The sequence below is a fragment of the Oryzias latipes genome, chromosome 3 (genome assembly GCF_002234675.1).
Source record: "Oryzias latipes chromosome 3, ASM223467v1".
NCBI lineage: Eukaryota > Metazoa > Chordata > Actinopteri > Beloniformes > Adrianichthyidae > Oryzias > Oryzias latipes.
In genome coordinates, this window is record NC_019861.2 from 21,787,096 (window position 1) to 21,808,433 (window position 21,338).

General features: G+C 37.5%; 1 protein-coding gene and 1 long non-coding RNA gene across 2 annotated transcripts; one reads left to right on the top strand and one right to left on the bottom strand.

Annotated features, from left to right (window-relative positions):
* Positions 1-530: 530 nt before the first annotated feature.
* On the top strand, positions 531-14,127 carry LOC101167606 (calretinin). Its single transcript, XM_004067199.3, has 11 exons — positions 531-698; positions 3,701-3,777; positions 8,815-8,904; positions 9,007-9,087; positions 10,061-10,117; positions 10,611-10,688; positions 11,455-11,510; positions 11,618-11,657; positions 12,658-12,711; positions 13,387-13,458; positions 13,572-14,127. Exons 1-11 carry the CDS (start codon positions 605-607, stop codon positions 13,686-13,688), a joined length of 816 nt encoding a protein of 271 aa, XP_004067247.1. The 5' UTR covers positions 531-604; the 3' UTR covers positions 13,689-14,127.
* Positions 14,128-20,576: 6,449 nt separating this feature from the next.
* Positions 20,577-21,292, bottom strand: LOC105357155. The gene is made up of 2 exons (XR_911181.3): positions 21,136-21,292; positions 20,577-21,070 (listed from the first exon to the last, which is right to left on the bottom strand). It is a non-coding gene; the product is annotated as an uncharacterized LOC105357155 (long non-coding RNA).
* Positions 21,293-21,338: the final 46 nt, after the last annotated feature.

A 21,338-nucleotide genomic window follows, 5' to 3' on the forward strand; every position in this document is an offset into this window, starting at 1 on the left:
GGAAGCTGCAGCACAGCAGAAGAAAATGAAAAGTGCATTCAGGAAAGGTAGCAGTAAAAAATAAAAAAGCATCACAGATTTGTTAGCAATGTATCAACAGCTGCTGGTGGGTTCCACTCCGAGTACCATGCAATTTGCCAAGGAGCTTATGCTCCTTTGACCTGCCAGCAGGGAGGGATGATGGAGAGGAGGGAAGGGTGCAGAAGGGGTTGAAAGTAAAATGAGGGTTTTTTTTTTTGTTAATCTGCAGGAGCTAATAATTCATTTATGCTTTACTTGACATCTAATGGTGCCTGCAGAGAAGTTGTCAGATCTTCCTTCCCCCCAAAACCCTCCACCGTCTTTCAGATATCTCAGCTGGTTGATGTATGAAGCTCCTTAATGCTCTAAGGACACACACACACATGCAAACACCTCCTGCTGCTCATAGTTCCAGTGCGCGGTGGTGACGCCTCCTCACGGTGGGCAGAGGAAGCGCGCGCGCCGCGGGTGGTTTAAAAGCGCCGGCCAAGGAGGCGCTGCTTGTAGAAGTGAAGAGCTCTGCGCCAGGAAAAGTTTATCCCCTACTCTTAGAATCGAGCAAAAGGACGGAAAAACCTCAGAGATGGCAACCCAGGCGGAGCAGCTGCCCCTGCTGCAGCTAGCGGAGCTCACCGCGGCGCAGTTCATCGACATCTGGAAGCACTTTGATACGGACGGTCAGTGCGCTCCTCCATCCGATCAGCGCGCGCGCAATGACCAACATTACAGACGATAGGAACATGGCTGGATGTCACCTCTGACAGGGAATGACAAACACTTATCAGATTAATTGTTTTTAAATTAGTTTTAAACAATATGAAAAAATAATTAAAAGACAGAATGCAATCCTCTGTGCAGTTTCTTTAATTAGTCCTAATTGCCTGGACCACTACATTAATTTCCTATTGAAACTGTTGTTAATATTTCTTACTTTTTGTTATGAAAAGATGTTGATATGTTTAAGGAATAATCCTTAGAGAGAAATGTTGAGGTGTAAAAAGTGAGAAAAAGTAAGGAGGAGATGGGAAATATGTAGGAAGACTTGTGAGATGAACTCAAGGAGGAAAAGATGAGAGGGAGAGGAAAAGGAGAAGAGATCATTGTGTTGGGATGTCAGGTGAATGACAGTGGGGGTCGTTTTTTATCCTCTGCAAGGAAAGTAGATCTTCTGAGTCTTTTTTTTAAAACTTGCTGGTGAAGAAAAGGCAGGAATTAAGTGTTGGGGACCCCAAAACGTAGCACAGCTGGTGGAGAGAATTTAATTCATAAACACTGAGGTATTTCTTCTTGAGCCTGTAGATCCTGACTGACCACATGCCTTTCAGAAGATGACTAAAACTTTTTTAATGTCTGTAATGCAAGACAAGAGTAAGCTTTGATTTTCAATATAGTGTCAGAGGGGTCAATATGCTGCAATGGAAGGGATTTCAATAGTTTAAATGACTTGATCCTCAGCTTTCAATGAATTACAGCTGTCCTTTTTGAGAATTTTAATGTCTGCAGTGTCCTGTTTGCTTGCAGAAAGATGCAAGGTAGCTTGTTGGTCCCGTTTAGACTGTAAACTGCTCAGTTGTTACAGAAATGAACTGTTCTCACTCGAGTGGATTGAGCCGTGATGATCTGCTAACAGTTCGTAACTCCATAACTCACCCTGAGGTCTTATCAGATGTGTCTGCGGTGTCATCAGAAGCCTGTTTTTTTGTGCGCAGCTGCAGAGCAGCAGTGACAGACCAAACCTTTTTCTGCTGCAACAGGGACAACCCATCACTGCAGAAAACACTGCCATCCTAAGTTTCACGCCAACATTTTCATTACATCATCACTGCTATTGATTTAAAAGAAGTGCAGCAGCTGAAGAGCAACACTGCAGGGATTTAACAGTTTAATGCCACGAGCCTTAATGGGTCATCATGTGTGAAACAGTTGGGTTGTGTTTTAATGTGCCATTGAGCAACCAGCACTTGAACCTTGTCTAAAAAAATACCTTGGTGGATGGCAGGGCATCTGCTTAGTGCAGTGCTGTTCTTGTGACAGCTGAGTTTTGGATCTGACCTTGACTCTGGCAATGATCAAGACAAAAACACGTAACTGTGGACATTTTTTAAGATACCGGATTAAAGCACTCTTTCTTTAAGAAAAGACATAGGTAAAAGACAATGAGACATTTCAGTATTTTTCCTGCAATACCTGCAAAAATGAGGATATAGGAAGCTTCAAAACCCTGTCAGTTTTCTTATGCATAATTGATGACTTACTCACTAATTAGTTGTGGTGAGAAGTTGTCTGCAGGCTTTATTTGGTGTGAGCATGTGCAATTTATATGTAGTGAGTGGACACTAAAAAAGGGATATTGTGATGCTTTTAGTTTTCACTCATTTGAAACGTTTGAAATGGAAATATGTGAGAAATCTCAATAGATAATTTGTTTTTAATGTGTTGTCCCCCTGTTTAGACCATTTGAAAGAGAGAAAATGCTAACTTGAAGTGGCTGGAAGTCATGTCATTGCTGAGAACCATTGCTGGCTGCATTTTATAAATTTTTTAAATAAACAGATAAAAGAGCTGATGCTCAAGAATGCATTATTGTGTGTCAGCATGTGTAGCAAGAGATGCAAAGTCTTTCAGATGATTGCTGCTTAAAAAATTAATGCAAAGGTGTGTTTTTATCAAATTTTTCTAAAAATAAAAGTTGCATTGAATTCATTTGACAAAGCAAAATTGATCAGAACTGAATAAAAAATGCAGGCTGACAAGAAATGTCATCTAATTCTGAACACGGATGGAAGCACCTCTGAAGTACAGTGCATACATATGGATGGGTGGGGGATGGGAGCAATGGGGGAGGTAAGGGAGAAAATGATATAAAAAAAGGCGGGATGAAAGGATAAGAGATTAAAAGATGAAGAAAGCACTGGGATGAATCTCTGCATTTTACTGAGTGCATCTGTGTTTATTCTGAATTGAAATAACAATTTTATATATGCCTCTTTTCTACGTTAGTCGGCACACGACCCAACAATCCCTGCTTGGACTCGTGACAGATGGGAGTCAGTTTTATGAGTGAAAAGGGCACATGGAGTGCCTTATATACCCTGTGATTTACACGTAGCCCAGTGCAGTAAATTATAGCATTAAATCATTCTCTGTGCTTTAAGTAGTGCAAATGCAGAAAGAATGACCGAATGCCCCAATAAGCATCAATCTGATTGCACGCTTTCATCCTGTCAAGCAAGAAGACATTCACTGTGCTACTCACACTTCAGTGCCACTTCAGCCATGGGATGTGTGTGTGTGTTTGTGTGTGTGGGTGTGTGTGTGTGTGTGTGTGTGTGTGTGTGTGCGTGCTTTGCTGCAGCACACAGCACCGGAACATAAGGAAAGCTGTGAAATACGCTTATTTTCACTTTCTAGACCCTTTGTAGAATGGAAGGATTTGGAATAATTTTGTAGATGTGAAACAACACATTATTGTACAGTATAAATTATATGCATTTATTTAACCCTTAAACAAACCAAATATCACATACTACCAAGGCTTTGATGGAGTAAACTTGAGCAGGTCAGGAATCAATATTTCTTGAACTGGAGTCACATTTTGGACAATTGACAGAGCTTGAAATTGCCTTGAAGCTTTAAAACCCTAATTGTGTCAAACTTATTCTGTTTCTTTACTGCACAGGGAATGGCTACATTGAAGGGAAAGAGCTGGAGAATTTCTTCACACAGCTGGAGTCTGCAAGACGAGGAGCCGGTGTGGTGAGTTCGTGCCTGTAAAAGTTTCATTCCAAAGGTTTAAAACAACAACAAATAGAATCTATTTTGAATCTGGGAATTCAAATGACTCTAGTTTGTATAGCTGTTATGACAGGTATCTTTTATACAAGTTTAAGTCAAGCATCAAGACTTAAGTCCATCCATCGGTGAAGCCTTCGTACCGTCTTGGTCCTTCTCATGGGGTTGCTGGAGTACATCCCAGCTACTTCTGGATAAAGACGGTATACACCTTGAACAGATCAGTCCATCAGAAAAGTCTTACATTTTATTGTTTACATCATTATTCTGGTGTTACTGACTTTCAAAGTGGTACTGTGGTAAAACAACCACTGAGAACACAATAGTGGGAATTTTGTGTTGACTCACAAACAAAAACATAGTAGAAATTTGAAGTTTGTTAGATCTGACATGACATTGATATCTTTAAGGTAACAACAACAGAACATTTTTACATGTCCCTAAATTTAATTGTAGATTTGTAATCACTGGAGTTTAAAAAATATGTTTTCAAAATTTGAATCCTGTGAGGAACAGATGTGCACCAGTTACTGGGGAACCATTTCAATTCCCAATCTCTGGGATTAACGAAGCAGATGTGTCTGGTAAAAGACAGACTGGCGCTGAAAACATTCATACTGGTGGCAGTATAAAGTATAGTATAGTGTAGTGTTGCCTGTAAATGTCAGTCAAGTGGAACTTTCTTCACAATTAGCTACCTGTATATTTTTATTCTCAGACACAGCACAGCACAACACCGACAAATCTCATTTGACTAAAAGTAGGATAGCACAACAAACTGCTTAATTGGCAAGGGCAATCTGAAAGATTTCAAAAGGCTTTAGGTTGTTTTTAATTTATTACAGACTTGAGCATTAACCAAAGAATGAAGCGGACCAAACCATGTTTCAAAAAACACATCTACAGTAGAGAAGGCCATTTTATTGGTATAACACCTTTCATACATGTAAGCAATCACAAATTTTTTTAAGAAATGCAAAATATTTGGCAGCGTACAGGAAAAGGAAAATGAAAATATTCAATACCAAAGTAAGTTAAACAAAACTGTGAGAGTTCAGGCGTATGTTTTTAAACATGTAAAGAGTTGGGGTACTTCTGAGTTAATCGTTCCATCTGTGTGCTGTATGGTAGCAGATTGGTGCTTTGGGTGCATTAAAAAGTTCTGACTGGGGTAATAAAAAATCCTACTTTGATGAGCAAGAACTATGACTGAGTCTAATTTCTCTCCATAAAGAACTGGCTAGTCACAGTTATTCTTTCACTATCATAATTTTGCATTCATCCCTTATTACACCAACAATGAAATACTTCTTTGATGCTTCTTCCAAGAAAACTTAGATCTTTGGCTTTAGGGAGGTAAAGGGTTGCTTGTTTGGCCTCCATCAGAGAACAGATAAGCTTTTATGCTTAAAATGAAGCAACTTATAACACTTTAAAATGCAACCACTTTCTTCCAACTTCTATATTTAGGAGTTTTGCAAAGTGCCTAGCGATTTTTTTTTAATGTCCATCCATCCATCCTTCCGTTTTCTTAACAAATTATATCCCTTTCGGGGTCACAGGGTTGCCAGAGCCAGTCTCGACCACTGAAGGCAATTCTCTTGTCATTTTGAGAAATATCTGGCAAACCTGGTCTTATAGAAGGTTTTTATTTATTGTAGCTTCAAAACTATACTGTTTCATAAATATTATTCCACTGACAGAGACATATTACAAAGCACAGTGGTTTTAAAATCTAAGAAATTCTAATGTGTGAGTTTTAAGTTAGGGCATTTATCAGTTACAATTAAACAGTGTAATTAGATTTATTAACTCTCTTTTTATTGAATTATGCCACCCCAAAATTTTACAGATATTCCATGTTGCCTAATAAAAGTACATAAACAAAGAATAGCAAATAAGACTAAACTAAAAGGTTTGCAAGAAGCACCACTGTTTAATAAAACATAACACAAGCAAACACTGTTGAAACTGATCCAGCATGAACTGGTAGCTAATGGAGAGATTTTCACTGCTGTGATGTGAGTCTTTCAGTGTTTATTATTCTTCTGTCACCAGCATCCTGAATCATTTGCAGGATCATTACACTGGAACAAAGAAGAGCAGAAAATAAACCATTATAATAATGTAGTCTTAAAATGACAAATGCATGCGCATTAGGATTAGAGATTGCTGAATTTATTGAAAATGTTCCAGAGGTGAGTAAATGCATACACGGTGACTTCTTCAACATAATCCTTAAATGACAAATCACGGTGAGGGTTTGGAATTACAGAAAAACATTTAATATCTATATTGAAATACTTTTGCTTAATCATTTGACAGCTGCTTAATTTAAAAGCGTCTGACAAAGGGGGATATAAAATCATGCACAGGAAAGCGGTGTTGGAGACTCTCATTGAGAAATTATAGAACTGAAAAACTCAACTATAGATATGAGAGAAGAAAAATGTAAGTAAGACTGAGGAACAGAAGTAAGAGGTCGTCAGAGAAGCTGCATCTTGATGTGGCGATTGACCAAAGAGATGCTCATTTGAAACACTGATGGTTTCAACAGAACCAGGTGTAAAATGAGTTTGGCCTGAGAATGCCTTTGGTGAAGGGATAATAAGCACATAGTACCAGAAGTTCTGGGTGATTATCTTTTAAGACCCACTCCGATCATCTTTTGATCTGTTGTGAAAGGGTTCCCAGTGGTCTTCTAATCTTTGGCCAAAATCCAAAAATTTGTACTTTTCTAAGACATAGTTTCTGCAGAGTGACAGCAGTTCATTAGAAATCCACCTCTGAGTTGTGGGCTATTGACACAGACTAAGCCCACCCCTACTTCTCATCATCCATCTCTTTTACTCCCTCTAGCTTTCACAACCTGAACCTAACATTAGCAGCACAGCAAAAATGGCGAGCAACATTGTAGCCATCCAGACGTACAGTTTTGAGCCAGATGTCAGCTCAGATGAGAAAGACAAAGAAGTGCATGGGTCTGTTTGTCTCAAGTGGATGCATCAGTGTTTTCTTTTTTCTTTTTACATAATGTTAAGTAAACTTAAATGACTTACCTCCCACTGCACCAACCCTCCTTCCTTCTTTTGATAATTTGCAATCAAACATGTCAAGGATCAGCAGTTACTGAGTAACACCTCAGTAAGAAACAAGAGATACGATAATAATATACAGTGAAATATATACCGGTAAATATAATAATATACAGTGAAACATTAAATAAGCAAGTGTAAGCAAGTGTAACTACCAGAAATTATTTTATTAAAAATGCAAAAATAAGGAGCCAGTGCCAATCCATCTAAAGCAAATCCTAACATTAGTGACCATCAGCTCCTCTTGTCCCCCCCACCTTCTTTTCATTTACCCCTCCATTTCTTTGGAGTTCCCCCACAGACTAATACATTTCAGGGATTGGTGGTTTAGGACCCAAAATGCAGGAGACTGGGTTTGGTGGTGGGAAGTTTAATGGATTGATTCAAAGCATGACAAACCTATAAACCAATGGGAGAATAAAAAATGCAGATGACCTGAAAACCAGAACACTTAAACACATAGAAAATCATTAACTTCAATCAAGACCACTGTGGATATTTAGCAACTTTAATCTGGTGTAACTGTGACAGGGAGAATACAGTTCCCAAAACCTGAAAACAGAAGATGACAAGAACAGAAAAGATAACATAACTGAAATCAAACAAACAGAAAAAAAGACAACATCCTTACAGGAAGTTTGCCTTTGACCATGCAATGGATTTAAACAGAGAAACTTCCCGGGCTGGTAGCTCATCTAGATATTTGAGTAATTATTTCCAGTGAGTAATCTTTTAGAAGAACCTCCAAGTGAGAACGTGTTCTTCTTCAATTATAAAATATATTGTAACCAAACGTAAACTCACAGTGGTTGGGGTGATCTCTGTAGCAATAGAATTCTATTACAGGTAATAAGAGAGGTGAAGGCAGTAACGTTGGTTTGGATGGTTGTGGTGTGATGACTGTCTGAAGGTTTGCCATTATAGCCAAATAAGGAGTTGGGGGTTAAATTTATTTTATTGCCAAAATTCAAATGACCCAAGGCAAGTCCAGAACACAAGGGTAAGGTTGCATGGGGTCTGTGACCATCTACTGCTTGTGTCATCAAATTTATTTGGATAAAATTTTGACCCTTTTTGTACTCTATTAAAAAACTTTGAAGTGTTATTCTAAAACAACTCGACTGGGAGATAACGGCCCTTATATTTCTTCCATGAAGGTCTCAGACAAGCTCAGTTGGAGTTCTGACTCCAAATTCATCTTGATCCAGTGTAGAAAAACTTCACTGGTTGGACATAGAAAGTCATGAAAATATGAGATATGGCCCATTAACAGGGTCTTACCTTAAGTAGTCAAGTCCATTCCATTGGAATATTTGTGAAAATGAAGTTGTGAGTTTGATCCATCTGTTTGCGCGCTCTCCTGCTAGCTTACAACTCCTCACAACCCCAACCATTGGTGGTGCAACAAAACTAGTGAGCAATATTGGAGCTATCAGATGTACAGATTTGAGCCAGATGCCATGTCAGATGAGGAAAAGAAAGACTTACATGGATCTATTTGTCTCCAAGTGGATACATCAGATGGATCGGAGCAGGGACCTTGTTGCCTGCCGTAGTAACTTATAGGCTGTCTCAACCTACAAGCTGCATTCTTTCATCTGCTGAGCAATTTGAATAAAGAAACACTAAAGAAACACATTTCATCACAAGAAAAATACCACAAGATCATGTTAAAAACACAATTTTCATCTGAGTCTGTTTTTAATGTATTTAGGTCACCCAGAGTATGAAGTCTCTAATTTTCTAAGGCAGAAATTTGTGGGTCTGTTTTTGCTTACAAAGTATATTTCTAATGTTGATAATGAACGACATGTTTTTAGATGGTGTTCTCTTGATTGATCAAGTTTATATAACTGTGCTGTCAGTGGTGCAGTTGGAGATTTTCTATCCTCTCATCTGGTTGCAGGATCCTTCACATGCATCCTTCAAGGAGAAGATGAGGGAGTTCATGGCCAACTTTGATAAGAACTCCGATGGAAGGATTGAAATGTCAGAGGTGAGGAATCAGTTAAAATCAAGTTAATATGACCTAAATAAGTAAAGCCTGAAAAAGGATGTATGTATTCAAACTGGAAATCAGAGCCCTCTCTTTCTGTAGCTGGCTCAGATTCTGCCCACAGAAGAAAACTTCCTGCTGTGTTTCAGGGAGTTTGTTGGATCCAGTGCTGAATTCATGAATGTAAGTTTGTGGTTTTTTACATCTGTAGCTCTCACCTTGTTCATCGATGGACTGTGAGAATTCTTATATAACTCCTTAAGTTAGATCTGCTCAGTCAAGCTTTTATGCAAATCCAAAGCTGTCCAGTTTAATGACTGTAAAGCCTCGGCTACTTTGTGTCATCGCTGGAGTACTGTATTTGTTGAGGGGAGGATGCTCTGGTAAACCTTACTGAGCTGTAAAAAAAATCTAGCTGTGCCTCCAGCCAGCATGTCTTTACAGTCTGTTCTGTTTGTTCAAGTGACACAAAATGTCTTGGTGTGGTTCACATTTTCTTTAGATTTGCCTGAAATGTCAATCCTTTATTTCTGACTTTCACATACAAACATCTGCTTGTTTATAATGCTCAGAACACAGTAACGTTGTAAAAGTGACAAACGTTAGTTTACTTTTAGTATTGATCATTTGATATTAAATCAATTATGTTTTTCTTTAGTGCAAAAATGATCTTGTCTGTGTGTTTAGCATTATTTTTTAATGATAATCTGTAATTTCTTTGTTGGAAAAGAGTTATGTTACTTGTTTGTCTTTTATGGGGTCTGCATTTATGGAGTCTGCATTTGCCAATCTGCAAACTATAAAACTGTATCTGTTTGCAAACTGTGAAACAAAGAAAGCAAAGAGTCATTTAGCTCTAGTTTGAGTGAAACGGGGTGTCACACAATGACATGCATTCTTGCTTTCCTACCCTACAAGAATAGTTTGTGGTGGTGCATTCAGGCTCTTTTGTGCATCGAAGATATTCTGAGATTCTGAGAAAGGCATTCATTATGAATGGAGCCATCCTGCTGTTGAACCAGAGAAATTTGGGTGTCCATTTTTGGAAAGAGATTGAACATAGTCAGATCACACCGCAGTCCAGATGTCTATGCCTTTGCTGTTACTGTGGGACAAAATTAAATGAGATGTCTTCTAAAAATACTCTTCAATGCAGGCCTGGAGAAAATATGACACTGACCGCAGTGGATATATCGAGTCAAATGAACTAAAGGTAACACTGCAAGCTGTCAGTAATGCTTCAATATTATATTTTTTCTCCTTTGAACATGTTTTATGGCATATTTTGACCGCAGACTTAAAAAAACAAAAAAACTTAAATATGAATTATGGTAATTCATTCTGACCTATGCGATGGTTAAAATAACTGGAATTGAAAAATTGTGAACAATGTTTAACTTCTGTGTTTCTTTATGATTTTTATACGATCTATTTTAGTTATATAATTTGTCAAATAATGTTTAACCAATAACATTGTTAATAGAATGTTTTTCCATAAACCCATTGTAAAATTAAGACAAACTAAGGAGGTGGTTCATTTTTTTATGTTTTTGAGGAAATTGGGACTAAAATAATCAATGACTCAACTACTGTGCTATTACACATTGAAGAAAGCACTTTAAAATCTTAATTTTTTCCCATGATCATATACTGTTGTTCATTCATGGATTAGGTGATTCATTTGTCCAATTGGTTTCCATCCTCAGGGCTTTCTGTCCGACCTGCTGAAGAAGGCCAACAGGATCTACGATGACAAAAGACTCACTGAATATACACAAACCATTGTGAATATGACATCTTTTATATATTCAAATGACTAATCGCAATCACAAATTTACAAAGACATAAATCGTTTGCATAAATGAAGGAAATGTGGATACTTCCCTAAATTTTACAGATGTTGATTTCAAAGTAGATCTCGCACATTTTATTTTCTTAGATTTAGTTATTTGAAATCTCATTCTTCAAATTTATTTTGGACCATAATATATATACTTTTTTACTCCATTTCCTTGTTTGATGGTATCTAGTTAATTCTTTAAGTATCGTTTGTCCTCAGCAGTAATAAAGACAATAGTCAAGATTTTTAACCACGATGCACTGCAGGTCACTGTATGATCCATTCCTGACTGGATCTGTATATTTCTGTGAAAGACTTTTACAATATACATTTGACAGTGATGATACAAGTGAATTGTTTAAGACATTAGTTTAAATTCTTCCTCTCTTATATTTGAAAAGATGAACTTGCTGTTGAATTTGCTTTAAGGATAGAAAAGATTTCCTCTTTAAAGTCTCAATGGGATCTTTTTTTAATAACACTGCAATCACAGAAGTTCAGTTAACATTTAAAGAAAAACAATAATATATCATAAAATTAAACTTTGCTGTGGTGGTCACGGTAGTGAAATTCAATTTGTCCTGTCAACATTCAATGGCCTGTAACGACTGTTTAATCTCAGTTGAAAAAAATGTTTTTTAGAAATGCTCTTGTAGAATTTTTTTTTTTAGTTTACCTGATCCATTTCTTGTTTTTTTTTTTCTGTGTAGCTGAGGATGTTTGATCTTAATGGTGACGGAAAGCTGGGCCTTTCTGAAATGGCGAGGTGAAAGCTATTTCTGTTTTATTCATCTGCTTAGCTTCTTAAATAAAGTTCTGCCTTAAGTATGCCTGCAAGATGAACAACTAATGAGCCTCTTTGTGTCACCACAGGCTTTTGCCAGTTCAGGAGAATTTCCTGCTCAAATTTCAGGTAAGAAAATAAAAGCAAAAAAAAAAGGGCCCCATCATATAGAATTACTACTATGGGCAGATTTTGAAGTGTAGTAAAAGTGCCTTGACACAACTGTGTACTCACTAAATCCCTCTGGGATTAGATATAGTCATGTAACGCAATTCTAATATTGTAACATCTCAGAGACGGGCTTGGATTTTCTGGTCCATGTAAATATAAACTTCAAAAGCTGTAATTTGTTTTATTCTGAGCAGGTTCTTTGTTGTTCTCGCCCACCCAATGTTTTCATCTTGAGCAGGAGAAATCATTACACTTGACAGAACTGAGGTCTGACATTTTAACATTTTCAGTTAGAATTTCTTCAAGTCGAAAGTTCATTCATGCAAAACATCTAAAATCAGCCTTGATGCAATCAAAATGTCAGACCTCAGTACCGGCATATCAATATTTTCTATGCTTGCATGATTGACATTATGAAACTCCTACATAATGCTGACAGTCATAATTTTGGACAGGCTGTGTCGGTTCTCTCTGACACTTAGTGGGCTGCACTGACAACCTAGATTGCAAAAGGTTTTGTAGCTTCTCTGCACCTGAAAAGGAGTAGAATCAGATATATTTCTGTGCAGATAATTGCGTTTGCTCTCTGTTTGCCACAAAAAAAGCCCATTCCTGGAAAAAAAAGGGGAAAAAAGGGTTACGATGGGTCAATTTTAAACAAGAATGCAGTAAGGTTCACGATTTCAAGGTCAGCGTTTGTAAAATTGTTCCAATGATATTCTGCATCAATCTTTATCCTGACAAGCATGTTTACGTGTGCATGTGCTGACTCGTGAGAACACATCAACAATTCCTCTGAACAGAGGATTAGGCTGTATTATGTGGATTAACTCAACTCTATTCCCAGTTATTATAATCTGCATGGATTAGTATCAATTGTGAATCTGGGGCTTTTAGTGCTTTCTAGAAATATTCATCAGTTTCTAGTAAATTTGACTGTTCTCTGTCTCTCATGCAGGGCATCAGACTTACCGTTAAGGAGTTCGATTCCCTTTTCACTTTCTATGATAAGGTAAAGCAAACATATTTTGTGTGCGTTTGTTTATCTATACCCTTAGTTATGTGGGTCTGCAATTAAAATAAACTATAACTGATTGTTTTTTCTTCCTAATAAAATATCTGCAGCCATGCTAGATTAAGATGATCTGTGCTGCTTTGCAAAAGAGAAAATGCCACTGTGTTTGACCCACAACCACACATGGCGCTCTTACCGGGGGGATGGGGGTAGTGGAATCCGTGGAATGAGTGGATCACATCATTTGGATTCATTCTCAGGGGAAAACAATCATGGCAATCTTTCTAATGGATACTGAGATCAGTCGCCCTTTAAATAAATCCTCTCAATGGTCAATTTCACATTAACAACATGAGAATTATTGTTTACAATAAATAACACTCTTACACGTAAATACTTTTTTTCCATTTATTCTAAGCCATACAACAGAGACATTATGTCTAAGAGATAACACTCTTTTTATGATCCTAAATCCTGAATGGTAAATCCTAACAAAATGTTTTGCCACAAATTTGACGTTTGGTGGTTTGCTTGAAATATCTCAAGACTTATTGAATACGTACTCCTCCAACCAGAAGAGCCTGTCAGAGAATAATTTGAACAGCTGCTAATAGAGGTGGAAACTTTTAGAAAAGGCCACCCATCAGCCTCACATGTGTTCTCGTTTATCAGGATGGCAACGGCTACATTGATGAGCAGGAGCTGGATGCCCTGCTGAAGGACCTCTGTGACAAGAACAAAATGGTAATGAATCGTTTATTTATTGATTGATCTGTTCGGGTTACTTTCCATAAATAGCAGGTGTGCTGTCCTGAACACCTTCCACTGACGGTGTGAGTCCATGCTGTTTCTGGTAGGATGTGGACGCCACCGGCTTGGTGGATTACAAGAAGAGCATCATGGCTCTGTCTGATGGAGGGAAACTGTACCGCACTGAAATGGAGATCGTCCTCTGCAGGGACTCCATGCTGTGACCTCCCCATCTGTGGACCGGTATTCTTCTAACGCCACCTCCCAACCTCCTGACGTTACCTGCTGCATGTTAGCCCTGACCTTGCCACACCATGTAGATGTGTTCATGAAAGCACAAAGTGTTCTGCTGGTTGAAGGCTCTTTACCTTATTTAATCTTTTCTTTATTTTTGGTAACAGGCAGTTTGACTGCCACAGGTAGGATTCTTTTGGTTTCCTGCTTTTAAAATGCATTTGTATTTTTGAATTTTTCATTTGTGTTCCTGTCGTTGGGTTGAAGATAAACGCTTTTACTTTTTGGCATATTTACTTTATATTTATTGTTGTTTTTTTCTGTTCAAAGAATGTGAGAGAATGAATAAAAATAAGAGCTTTTACCCCCATTGATCCATTCGCATCAAAAAGACCCAAAAGTATTTAATAAAGTGCAGATGCTGTGACAGTTTGTGTGATTATTTATTTCCTCTCAAGGGCAGAGAAAGCCCAGCCAAACACACACTTTTCTGAGGAATGTGGAGCTTGTATCCCAAAACAGATGACCACAATACCAGCGTCCCCCTCTCCTGCTTTCTAGACTGCAGATGAAATGGGAAGGGAGGCTGGTCCTGCTCCATTTTTCACAGTCTCAACACACTGTGAGACTCTCTTAGAACCACTGTAGGAGGAAGTGAGTAAGATGGAGCCAGAGAAGAGATAAAGAAAAAAAGAAAGAGCTTGATGTTCACTCATCTCTGACAGCAAAAAACAACTAAGAAAATGCAAACAAGCATTTAAACTCATCAAAAGTTGAAGCAGGTACCCCTGATGGAAACAGATAAGTCTTAAGAGATGTTGTCCATCTGTTTCTTCTACTCCCCCTACACTCACCCCCCCCCCCCCCCATCTCCATGAGTGAAGATTATGGAACAGTCTAACTTCCATCAATTAATAATCACCACTTTCATCTTTAATTAAACTCACTATAAAACACACTGCAGCATGCACGCCATATATGCAATGGCACTCACGCTCGATCACAACAGCAAATGTTTCGTTTTTACACTCATGCAAACACACAACCACAGAAGCACACAAACGGACAAAGTGAAACACTATGAGGTCGACCAAGTCGTTAACTGCTGACAACAAGGGAAAAGAGAGTTATATCCGCTCTGATTCCTTCACACCCATCAGTCCCACTCTGTGAGAGGAATGAGGCGAACAGACGAGCTTCCTCTCTGAACAGCTGCACACACACATTACAGTGCAGAGGACACGGTTTCATTTAATCTTGATACAACAGTCAAAAACTTCAAACTAGAAACAGTTTTTGTTACAGTGAGTACCCTGGACATGATGCTCTGCAAGCTGTTTATGTAAGACATATTAGTCATAACTTATGTCACCAAACCTGCATGCAGTTAAGTGTCTGCACTTCTGTCAACTCATAAGGAACCCAGTGTTTTTTAAACACGACTGAAGATGTCACGTCACACACTTACATCCTGACCCTTCTAGTTTCATCCTTAGCTCATTTTATGCTTGCCTCAAAATCTGGGTAAACATGTTTTCATTCCAAACATAATTCCTTTTTATTAACAAATAAATCAGGATCCAGGTGCAACAGACTGATTAAAACATGAGTATGGAGGCCCAATGACAGGAAGCCATATGGAACCCCAAAACTATAAGTATTCTTAGAACCTAAAACAAAAAATGTACTTTTATCTTTTAATGCTGGGATCAAATGGTTGGAAATGAAAAGGTGACATGAAGATTATATTTACAATAATACAGTTTTAATAAACAAGAATGAAAACAATGTAAATAAATTAAACGTCCTTAATAGGATAAATTCTGTTGAACAAAAAGTACAAAATAACAAACATGACACACCATTAAACGCAGCATTTGTCCAATTTGTGCCAAGTATCATTTGTGTAATTATTATTAGAAATAAAAAGGCACTGGTTTCCAGTGTATCTTTACATCATTCCAGTTTGTTGTTACACAACCTAATAGCCTATAACTTAAAGCTCTGAAGTGAAAGGAGTTGGGAATCAACCAAAGAGACTGGAGTGCATTTTGAATTTATCAACAAAAAGCCAATAGAGATTTGATGTGTGTAAATAGTAAAACCTCACTCTCCAACACTAATAATATCCCTCCAGTTTAAAATCTCACCTGCAGATTCATTGATCCCAGGAAAATTGGTTGGTTTGAGATCATCTTTGTGGTCTAAAAGATTTAATTAACATTTGTAATACATGTCAAAACTACATTCACTAAAAAGTGCAACATTGCTAATTAATAAAATTTATTTTTAAAAGAAAAACCTTATACTTCCTTTTTTTTAATGCCAAAATATGAGTTTATTTAATGTGTCCATGTTTATTAAACACATATTTAGTTCTATTGGTTTGCCAGTCATTTAATGACTGTGTTAGTGTTCCTAGAAACTGCTGTCTGTCAAAAGGCTGGAACACTTATTGAGTCTCCATTCAACAATGTTTCTTTATGTTTGTTAAACAGATGTTTTTCTGAAAATTAACTGTTTATTTATCATAAATGGTATGCTGCCATTGACATTAGTAGTATTATGATTTTTGCCAAGCAACTCAAATTCCGTTATTTGATTTATTTGCTTTAAAAAAAAGGGATATAATCAGAGTTAATTTTAAACAATAATGTCTGGATAATATAAAACAAACTGAAAGAGAAGCAGAAGTCACTGGTTCCGTTCATGGAATAATACTGTCACCTAGTGGACAAAGTAGTAACTGCAATAAGCCTCGACACTACGGTAACTAATGTGCAATGACAAAGACACAGTCAAATACAATTGTTAACATGAGGTCAAGCGTTTGTAAAGACCGTTTTAATAGACATTAATTTCCAAAATATTTTTGAAAGACTTCAGAAACAATAGGTCGAATTTGCTTGTCTAACCTTAACAGGTCTAAATGATAATTGTTTAAAATTACTTAATTTAAAAAAAGAAAAGAAAATTAATATGAACGAATATCTGTGCCCCCCCCCCCCCCCCATCATTGTTAATAGGTAAATAGTGGGTTAGGAATCAAGTAAAGTGGGGCTTCTGGCAGCAGTTTTTTTTTAAATAAAATTTATTTTACAAAACGGAAGTACAATACAAAAACACAATTTTACAAAACTTCAGAAACTTCAGAAACTTCAGAACTACAAAACTTAAACTTCAGATATGCCATACTACATATTACATGCATTTTACATAAAAACATTCAGGTTTCTACAACTTTCATATAAACATACAGTTTTCTGATTAAGACTTTTGGAGATGTTACTGATATGTATTTCAATTTGTCCTATTAACACGGGGGGGAAAATAGAGGTTTATTTTAAATGTGTTATTTAGGGTGGTAAAATCAAGAAAGTTTAGTCCTCCATTCTCGTAGTCGTACTAGTTCATTAAAACAGATTTTTTTTTTAAATAATGTATACGTTTTTTCCAGATAAAGTTAAACAGATTTTGGTGTTTGATTCTCCACGTACAGAGATAATGCAGAGTAATGGAGTTGAGAAATTCCCTCTGCTTTTGACAGCAGTACTCTGCTTTTTAGGCTCAGGTCTCTCTGAGAGCTTCTGGCAGCCTTTTTTTTTTATTTCAAACCTTATTGTTCAAAACAAATAGAATAAATATGTATGACAGGAACAATAGTCATAACAACGAGAATGTCAGGGGATGGTACATGTATTACAAAAGAAAATTACAGAAACAGATTGCTATGCATTGAAAATATTCAAAGACAGACAGTTTTCATAAAAATGTATGGCCTTTTTGTTTAAGCTATTAGAGATAGTATGTAAATAAGATTCTAATTCTTTAATTATTACAGGGAAAAAAAGTTGTGATAAGGAAAACTTTGATTTGTGAATATGAAATTTACCAAATATTATAATTAGATTAATTGCCAATTTTACGTTTGATCTTAAATTTTTTTCGTGTAGGCCAAATATGATATGTTCAAATTTCATCTGATATTGTGAATCTAATTTGTAATTTATAAAACGTGCACAATCTTTCCAAAATTTTTTAGTAATATTACAATTCCAGAATAGGTGAATGATTGTTTCTGGGTGTTCTTTACAAAAGGTAAAGTTGGGGTCAATAGTCTTCTTATATCTGAGCATGTATTGATTAGTGGGATAGATTCTATGTAGGAGTTTGTAGGAGACGTCTCTCATCTTGTTATTGATTAATAATTTCTGATGCAGGGTCCAAACATTTTTCCAGGGCAAGTCAGGAATAAATTTTCTCCAATAAAAAACAGCAGAGGGAACAGAATTTTTTTTTTGCTGAAACAGGGCATGTATGATCTTGTTCTTTATTCGGGCACAGTTGAAACAAGATTTTCCAATAGTGGGGTCACTTAGAGATATGAAGGAAATATTTGCATCAAGTACAGTATTTTTAAAGAGTTCACAGATTTCAGTAGTAACAGCATCAAAAACAATGGCGTACTCTTTTGGAGGAACAGCAAGGTTGTATTTAAGGTTAAATTCCTCATATCTAAGTAATTGATCATTGTGTTTAAAGAGCTGACCCACCAGTAGGATATTATTGTCAAACCAATTATTGTAAAATAAAGATTTGTTCTTGTGAAGGATATATCTGTTATTCCAAATAAAAAACTTATGAGGGGAAAAGTTGTGTTTATAAATAAGTACCCATGAAAGAAGAATTTGTCTATGAAAAGCAGAGTTTCACTGGGATTTTGTCGATATTATAGTTACAAAGCAGAAGAAAATGGAGACCACCTACTTTAGCAAACATGTGATGAGGGAAAATATTCCAAATGGAGCGTGGATTTTTTAAATATGACTTAATCTAGTTTATTTTAAAAGTATTATTTAAAGTAGTAAAATCAAGAAAATTTAGGCCTCCTTTTTCATAAGAGTTCATTAATACAGATTTTTTAAAATAATGAATACGGTTTTTCCAGATGAAGTTTAACAACATTTGGTCAATAGATTTAAGAGTCTGATTGTCCAGATGCAGAGGCAGAGCAGAGTAAGTTAGTCTAGAAATCCCTTCTGCTTTGGAGAGTAAAATCCTTCCTCTCAGACTCAGGTCTCTGAAGCCATTGGTGAAAACGTTTGTCTTTATCAATTAGGGGAGTGAAATTTAAAGAGCATCTTTTTAAATTACTTTTGGAAATAATAATGCCTAAATATGTTACAGTTTCTTTTACAGGAATGTTGCAGATGGATTCTAAAGCACAATCTTTAACAGGAAGAAGTTCACATTTGTTTAGATTGAGATGTAGACCTGAGACATCAGAGAAAGACTGAATAAGGTTCAGAGCACAGAGAACCTGACAGCTGTCTCTTAAGAAAAGAGTAGTGTCATCAACTAGTTGAATGATTAAAATTTCTTTATTAAGAACTGAGATGCCTTTTAATTTATCAATATTGATATAATCAGCAAGAGTTTGAGTAACTAAAAGAAAAAGATACGGTGAAATAGGACACCCCTGTCTGATTCCTCTATTAAGATTAGATCTAGGGGAGGTGCCATTTTTTAGTTTGACAAAACAATTAGCATTATTATACAGAGTTTTAACTGTATTACAGAAGAAAGGGCCAAAACCAAATTTATGAAGACAACTGAAGATAAAATGATGATTAACAGAGTCAAAAAAGTCTAAAAAGAGAATAAAACTGTCATCAGAGATCAGGTGTGAGTAATCTAAAATATCAAGAACAAGACGAATGTTATTGGAGATGTGTCTGTTTTGCATGAATCCCGATTGTGTATCTGCAATAACTGAGTTTAAAACAGATTTAAGTCTTTTTGCAAAGACAGATGCAACGCATCTTGTAGTCATTATTTAATAAACATATGGGACACCAGTTGTCAATGAGAAGTACATCTTTTTTGTGTTTGGGTATCAGAGTAAGTACACCTCGATTTAATGTTGGAGGAAGGATGCCTTTTTCTATGCTCTCAACAAATACCTGTGTTAGAAAGGGGGTAATTATATCACTAAATTGTTTATAAAATTCTCCCGTTAAGCCATCTGATCCAGGAGATTTGTTATTCTTAAGGTGGTTAATAGAGAAAAGTATTTCATTTTCTGAAAGAGGAGAATCACAAAGATCCCGTTCAGAGGCCTGTATTTGCTGTATATTATAGTGATCAGGATCTTCACTGGGTTCAAAGGCACACAGTTTACTGTAGAACAGGCTAACATAATTTGCAAGAATTTTGGGATCAGAGGTAATCTGGTCTTCAATGTTTAATTGCTGTAGTGCAGTGTTTTTCAACCAGTGTGCCGCGGCACACTAGTGTGCCGTGGGAGATGGCCAAGTGTGCCGTGGGAAATTGCCCTCATTAACTGATCTAAAAACATTTCCCATCTCCAGGATTTTAGCTCTCTGTTCATCCAAACAGGCCCTGATAAAACACTGAGGAGTTAGGAATATAAAAGATCGTAAAATACCTTTTCTTTGCGTTTATTTTATTTTATTAAAGACATTTTGATAAGGTACCGCGATTCAGCTGCACCTTCGGCTGTATTTTGGAAAAGTCCCGTGTTGGGGGGGGTTAATCACATGTCATCGGTCTGACCAATCAGAAGTGCTTAAAGTCTTCACTTCCTTGTCCCGATTTAGCTCGTAAAGTCGCTCAGTTCTAACAGAAATACCAGCTAAAGCTCGTCTTTAGCGGTGTAGCTTTCCACAGAATCCGGTATCAGACCGTGGAACAAGAGAACAAAACTATGAAGCTCCGAAAACCGATCTTCGGCCGTTTTATGCACTGCATTTCCCATGATGCATTGTGTGGCATTATGGTTTCCCCGGTGAATGCCGCCAGCAGAAATCTAAAACCAAAAGCGCAGGACTCTCCGACACAGGAAACCGAGACTGTGCTTTTAAAGAAAAAGACAACCTTTATTTGAAATTGTTAAAATTCCTATTCTAAAAGATACCCAAAAGAGTCACTAAACCAGCCCACAAGTCAGCTGCACCCAGCTGTGCGCTCTGTTGCAGTGCACCCGGCTCAATGCCACATTCCTTACATCCAGTGGCCGTAGCCGACGCCAGTCCTAGGTGGTGGGACACTGGGCCTGGTGGTGCCTGGGGCGATGGAAGGCCAGAAGGGGGGACTCGCTCCAATAGCTGTTAATCCTGCTGTGTCACACCGCTCGCCAGTGCGTGGATGGACAGCAGTCACTGACACTCTGTATGGAGCACACACGATCCCCAAAAATGCCGGCCGTGGCACCGCTCTTGGACCACAGTGCACCAGGTTGGGCAGAGCAGGGATGAAACAAACAATGGAAACCAAAACAGCGGCACCTGCTCCCGCAGCTCAAGAGGACTCTGCACAGGAGTTGCATGAGCGGCCAAACACTGCCTGCGATCTACACAGTGATAACAATAAGAATGGTGCGGCAGCAACTTGGAGGTGAACAAAGCACAAACCTACCCGGCTATGGTTAGGGCCCTACACACAGCCAAAGGCTGCTGCACCTTCCACCTGGAAGCAGCAGGTCTCTGCCTGAAGCTCTACTGACAGGCTTTTATCAGCCCTCTGCTAATGAAGCAGCTGGTGTGCCAGATGATCTCAATCAAGTGGCCCTCTGCCTGCCACAATTGGGTTGTGAGAGTGACAGCGCAAAAGGAGATCTG

Bases quoted from the DNA above. Each gene is read 5' to 3' on its own strand.
- LOC101167606 (XM_004067199.3), top strand. From the start codon at position 605: ATGGCAACCCAGGCGGAGCAGCTGCCCCTGCTGCAGCTAGCGGAGCTC. The intron at 3,778-8,814 runs GTGAGTTCGTGC...ATCTGGTTGCAG, and splicing joins CAAGACGAGGAGCCGGTGTG to GATCCTTCACATGCATCCTT. The intron at 8,905-9,006 runs GTGAGGAATCAG...CTCTTTCTGTAG, and splicing joins GAAGGATTGAAATGTCAGAG to CTGGCTCAGATTCTGCCCAC.